The following is a 6,181-nucleotide window of genomic DNA, read 5'->3' as shown; positions in this document are numbered from 1 at the left end:
TTTTTTTTACTTCATTGCTGGAAGCAATAGCCAGCCTGCTATTGGATATTTCAAATTGCAATAGCCAAAAACAGGCTGGCTACTGCACCCACTGCCTGCTGTCAATCAGCAGAGGAGGGACCTGATGTTTTCTATCAGGTCCACCTCTGTTGATTGACAGCAGGCAGTGGGCGGGTGCAATAGCCAGCCTGTTATTGGCTACTGCAATTTAAAAGAGCCAATAGCAGGCTGGCTATGCTGGAATGAAGACGATTGCACGGCTGTCAGCAGGAGAGGAGCACAGACGCCGCAGAGAGGCGAGTAGACTGCGGGCGGGCGTGGGGGTCAGACTGTCAGCGGTTTCTCCCTACAGCCTGTAGGGAGAAACCGCTGACAGTCTGTGAGGCTGCAGCGGGGAGAACCCCAGTCCCAGCAGATATCCGTGTGATAACCGTCCCGGGCACAGTTATCTGCTGGGGCAGGGATTCCATTTCTCTTGCGCTAGCGCCGGGACTGCCGCCACTGTTAGTGGGGGGGCAAGTGATAACCTAGCCCCCCTGTAGCGACGCCACTGACTAGCAGGATCAATAAATACAAATAAAATAAAGAATGAAAAAAGAAAACCAATGGCCACATGTTTGAATGCCAGTGTGCAGAGGATTGATTATCAATGGGTAGGCCCAAACTGGCCATGCAAGGCATACAACGGTACCTACAATAGAGTATGTATGGAAGACCCCCAATGAGTTTGTTGTGCTAAAACAGCTTAATACATGTGAAGGGCATTGCAAGGTCAGCTTACATAAACGTTAGTTCCTGTAAGATCATGCCAGTTTATAAATGATCTTGCCCATATCAATTTGTGGGGGTACCCTATGTAAAAGGGCAGTAGAAAGACCAGATAGGGTGATTAGTCTACTCTCCATTCACCTGGACTTCAATTATGTGACTTATGACTTACTAAGCTCATGTGCCCACTTTATAGCAGTTCCGGTATCTGAGGCATTGCCCTCTGCTAAACACACCACTTCATTGCCAATCTTCCAGCCAACCAGGGGATACAGACCTGTCAGATGGGAAACAGATGAATATTTCACATACAAAACATCATCCTTTGTAATTTGAGCCTGGCATACAACTGCTAAGAAAATACATTTCTTACTGTCATCTACCTGCTATAGAGGTGTGAAGATTGGTACCCGTGTTGATTCCCATAAATGTTCCTGTTCCCATTGTTAGCTTTACATCTCCCACGTCAAAACAACACTGGCCAAACATGGCAGCTTGCTGGTCAGCCACCTGTCAGGAGAGAAGAGGCAACCGCAGTGACCTATGGGTGTATTATCCATTTTCAAGTTTCCATAAATCAGAGGCATCTGGTAGACCAGATTATAAATCTGCTTAAGAACTAGTTATAAATCACTCACCAATGCCCGAATGGGGATCGGCGTTCCAAATATGCTGGGATTCACCACTCCAAAGCTGTGGCTGCAGACACAGAACATGATGTCATAATGACCATGAAAGAGACTGGCTGCATGACATTGCATGATGATAAAGAAGTGAAATATGTCTGACCTTACCTGGTGTCCTCAACACGAGGAAATATAGAGAGGGGGATGGACAGTAAAGAGCAGAGAAAAGAGCTCCAACTCATCTGTAACAGAAGTGGAGACAAAGCATTGAAAAGCAAACAAAATGGCAAACGTCATCAACTTATCACCAGCTTTAAAGCAAGGTGCACATGGAAGGGCTTTATACAGTACAACAGCAAAACGTTTCCCAGCACACTCACCAACCAGGCTGCAAAAAAGCCTGTCTAACCGCTGAGGTTAAAAAACACGTCTTCTGCAGAAAATGTGAAAGCCGCACTGCCTCGTCAAGGCCCCTCTATGTAGTGCATTCCTAACTCTAAACTATGAGAGTCTCCATCTTGGAGCACATGTAGCAAAACATAAAATTGGGTGCAGATTAGCCAGGAGGCAGCCAAACCCCCTTAAAGGCCCAGGGACACACAAGGGACCCCACACATCACAACGGCAGCTGAGACCCCCAATGTGCCACTGCACCAAGTCAGTCAAGCAAAACAAATGCAAAACGCACTCATCAACTTATCACAAGCTTTGCAAAGGTTACTGGTTTTCTTAACTACACTTAGGTAATCCTTGTCAGGGCATGACAGAGGAAGCAATGCAAAGTCTCAATAAATTATCTGTCAGGGAAGCCTTCCTTATCCCATGTTGTGGTGTACCACTGGATAAGGTATGTCATCAGCACACTTGCAAGATTGCTTCAAAATACAAAGTTATTCTTAATTGCATGAACACATAGAAAAAAGTTTCAGGACGACGCAGTGTTTTGTATCACTCGGCTGTAGATCCTCAAATTATCTCCGAATTGGTGCGGACAATGTCGTTCCTTCAGGAGGGTGACTACTTTTGTTTCCCATGTTCCTTGTGTGTGTTGTAAAGCAGCCACTGCTCCAAGCTCACTCACATGATGGACTACAGTAACAATACAAATTAGCAAACTAAACGTGAGATTGTAGTCTATCACAGGAGCGAGCTTGGAGCGGTGACTGCTTTATAACACACACCGGGACCATGGGGAAGAATACGTCTGTGTATATGTTCAATCCCTCAAATTGTAAATGTTCCTCCTTGTGGTATCTCTTGTGGTGGTTAGAAAAGCAATGATCCTTAACCACTTGCTGCCCGGAGCCATTTCTTAATATTTGCACACGGCTTCTTTTTTTCTTTTCTTTATTTGTGACTAATTTTTTTTATTTTTCACTTAACTTTATTGCTATCACATATGGGCTGACGAGCCCCCTTTGTAACAGCAAATAGGATGCGACAGGTCCTCTTTATGGAGACAGCAGGAGTCTTTCCCCCTAATGTCACCTACGGACCCCAAACAAGCTGATGAAGCAGAGATCTGCTTCACCACCTTTATCTTCTGGCTCTAAGAGCCGTAGAAGGTGTACAGTGACAACGGAAGTGATGTAATACGCATTACTTCCAGTGATCGAAGGGAGATCAGTGGCTAGAAGCTTGCTGATCTCCCTCTGATCAATGTGGGGAGACCCGCTGTGCAGGTCCCGGGCCCACACGGAGAACAGCAGAAACTGGGTAGCCGACAGCAGAGTGGGCACACATTCCGCCGCACTGTACAAGCGATCTGGCGGCTGTGTAGCCACCGGATCGCTTGCATCTAAAACCAGCCATCGCCGGCTGTTTAAAATGATTACAAGAAAAAGGCAGCAGCAGCTATGTTCTTTTGAGTTGACTAATCAGTACAGGACGTTTTTTTGACAATTGGTGGCCCTGATGTAGTTAAAACTCTGCTTACATACATACATACATACATACATATATTCCCTAGGTCTAGCCCCCAATTTGTGGGTGGTACGCCCTATATACTGGAGGCCGCATGTGCACTGTAAGTCATATATTACTGATTGCTGGGTATATGCCGTTAATTATAGTGCAGAAGGAGTCCAGACAGAGGAAGAAGAAAAGTGGCCGTGACTCGACTTATATAGACTTTGAAGTGTTTTGATACACATTAGCACTTTGTATCTTATCTGCACTTGTCACTTCCGTTTGATCTTCAGCACTTTACACATTGTTTAGTCGGTTTAAATGTTAATGCGCATGGTCGCTCTATATACAGATGCTCCTCAGGTTATGATCGTTCGGTTTACAATTTTTCAACTTTACAAATCGTATAAGATAGCAAAGTATATATACTGTGTACAGATTGCTCCTTGGGTTTTGTATACACTGAGTGGCCAGATTATTATGACCACCCCATCAGTACTTCGTTGGGCCACCTTTTGCCTTCAATACTGCGGCGATTCTTCTTGGCATTGACTTCACGATATGTTGAAAGGTGATGCGAGGAATCTGACACCATGCCTGATGAATAGCACTGTCCAGTTCTGCGAGATTTAATGGTTGTGGAACCAGCTGCCTGATGGCTCTTTCAACTTCCTCCCACAAATGCTCAATTGGATTGAGATCTGGTGATTGTGGGGTCCACCGAAGCAAGGTAAAGTCTCCCTCATGTTCTTGAAACCACTCCTGCACAATACGAGCACCGTGGCATGGCGCATTGTCTTGTTGGAAGAAGCCATCTCCATTGGGATACGCCATCAACATGATAGGAAGAACTTGATCAGCAACAATACTTTGGTATGTTGTACTATTCAGACGTTGTTCCACACGAATTAAACGGGCCAAATCATGCCAGGAAAACATGCCCCAAACCATAACACTGCCCCCACCAGCTTGAAGGGTTGTACTCATGCATGTGGGGTGCATGCTTTCATGCTGTTCCCGCCAAATTCTCACTCTGCCATCTGCATGATGCAACTGGAAACGTGATTCATCGGACCACATTACTTTTTTCCAATGCTCGACTGTCCAATCCTTGTGTTCCTGTGCGAATTGGAGACGTTTTATCTTGTTAACTGCAGACAGCAAAGGTGTTCGAACAGGCCTTTGGCTTCCATATCCCATACGATGCAGTGTACGGCGAACAGTGCGTTCAGAGATCATTTGAGAGGATCCCTGATTAAGTTTTGCAATATTTGAGGCACTGTTGCCCTTCTGTTGTCTTGTACCAGTCTTGCCACTCTCCGTTCTGCCCTAACATTGACTAGTCGCTGACGGCCACAATTCGCACTTTCAGACCCAGATTTTCGGATGACAGTCCAGTCTTTAAACACTTTAACAGCTGCTCTTGAACATTTAACGAATTCTGCTGTTTTGCTGATACTCGCTCCATGGCTCCGAGCGCCAACAATCATCCCACGTTCAAAGGCTGTTAAATCGCGTTGTTTACCCATATCTTCAGAAACAAATCACTTCTACTGTCGTGGTAACCAACCTGCTTCCCTATTTATAATGGTCTGGCCCTCTAGCAACTTCAGCGCGAAATTATAGCTAATTTGCCTACAAACGTCAGGTGGTCATAATAATCTGGCCACTCAGTGCATACTGTACTGTATATATCACAGCTTAGCCTACCGTAAACTCGCCTAAAACACTTACATTAACCTACAGATGGAGAAAAACCTACTGTACTTGATAATAAAGTGTTGAATATCTCATGTATACAACTCCCTGATTTGCGGTACGATCGCTTTACGATGGGTTTATCGGAACGTAACTCAATTGTACACCGAGGAGTGTTAGTTATTGCACCACAAGATTGGGAAGGAATTTGCATAATAATATTAATGCGATTGTTATAAAGTAATAACGTGATTGTGATAGAATATTAATTGTGGCACAGCAGCGGTAGCTGAAACTGCCAATTGGATCAATGCGATACAAAAGCATTTTGGCATTTTTATAAAATCTCTTTTATTGATGTACTGATGCGATTTAGGTGATTATAGTGTATCAATTGCGGTAAAGTAGGGATGGGGGAACCCACTAATTGAATTGATGTTACTTGCAGGATATGATTTATAATTTATTGGTTTCAGGAATCCATTTGCGATTCGTTAGTGCGCGGCATACCATTTTAATGAGAAAAAGTGATCGATACAGGTTTTCTGTTTAAAGTGCGCAGCTGGTTGAATATCAATGCGAGGTAACTGTAAATATTCATTGTTTGCAATTACTTACCAAGTAAGGGTCAAAAATTGCTGTCCCACTGGCATTTGAATAGTCTGTGGCATGAACAGATCCTGTAATACATAAAAATATTTTTTTTATTGTACTGTAACAGTTTTTTTTTTACATTTCCATTTAGCCTCTAACCATACATAAAAATACTGTAGACTTCCATTCTTCCACACCTACATGCTCTGACACACTGTAGTCATAGATTCAATCCAAACCCCGGAAGCTGGATGATATATCATCTTTATAAAAAAAAAAAATTATCTTTATATAGCCAATACCTATGGCAGAAACAAGCGTCGAGCCTTATTTGCTCAAATCCATGAACACCCATCCTCTTTACCAATACAAGTTTATCTACACCCAAAAACAAACATTTCATCTAACCAGTCCCTTAATGTGATGGCTGAATTCCCTTTTTAGGCTACGGACATTTTCAGCAAGCACAGAAAATACGTGGTGGTCTTGCCAAAAATGTGTCCTTGTCACTTCCTGTGATCATAAAAGAAAGCACAATGCAATACAAAAAGCCCTAGGCAATGGTTTCAAACTAGCAAACTAAATAT

At 43.6% G+C, this 6,181-nt stretch overlaps 1 protein-coding gene across 1 annotated transcript in view; it reads right to left on the bottom strand.

The window, feature by feature from the left end:
* The window catches only part of GK5 (glycerol kinase 5 (putative)), a 38,643-nt gene that overhangs the window by 7,611 nt on the left and 24,851 nt on the right, over positions 1 to 6,181 (bottom strand). The window contains exons 7-11 of the mRNA XM_018560363.1: positions 5,619 to 5,680; positions 1,563 to 1,636; positions 1,407 to 1,467; positions 1,152 to 1,278; positions 941 to 1,045 (exon numbers count right to left, since the gene is read on the bottom strand). Of these exons, the coding sequence (XP_018415865.1) occupies positions 941 to 1,045; positions 1,152 to 1,278; positions 1,407 to 1,467; positions 1,563 to 1,636; positions 5,619 to 5,680 (429 nt within the window). The remainder of the gene's footprint in view (positions 1 to 940; positions 1,046 to 1,151; positions 1,279 to 1,406; positions 1,468 to 1,562; positions 1,637 to 5,618; positions 5,681 to 6,181) is intronic.

This window comes from Nanorana parkeri, unplaced genomic scaffold (assembly GCF_000935625.1).
Source record: "Nanorana parkeri isolate BGI_ZX_2015 unplaced genomic scaffold, ASM93562v1 scaffold452, whole genome shotgun sequence".
Lineage (NCBI taxonomy): Eukaryota > Metazoa > Chordata > Amphibia > Anura > Dicroglossidae > Nanorana > Nanorana parkeri.
This window is presented reverse-complemented; position numbering and strand designations above follow the sequence as displayed.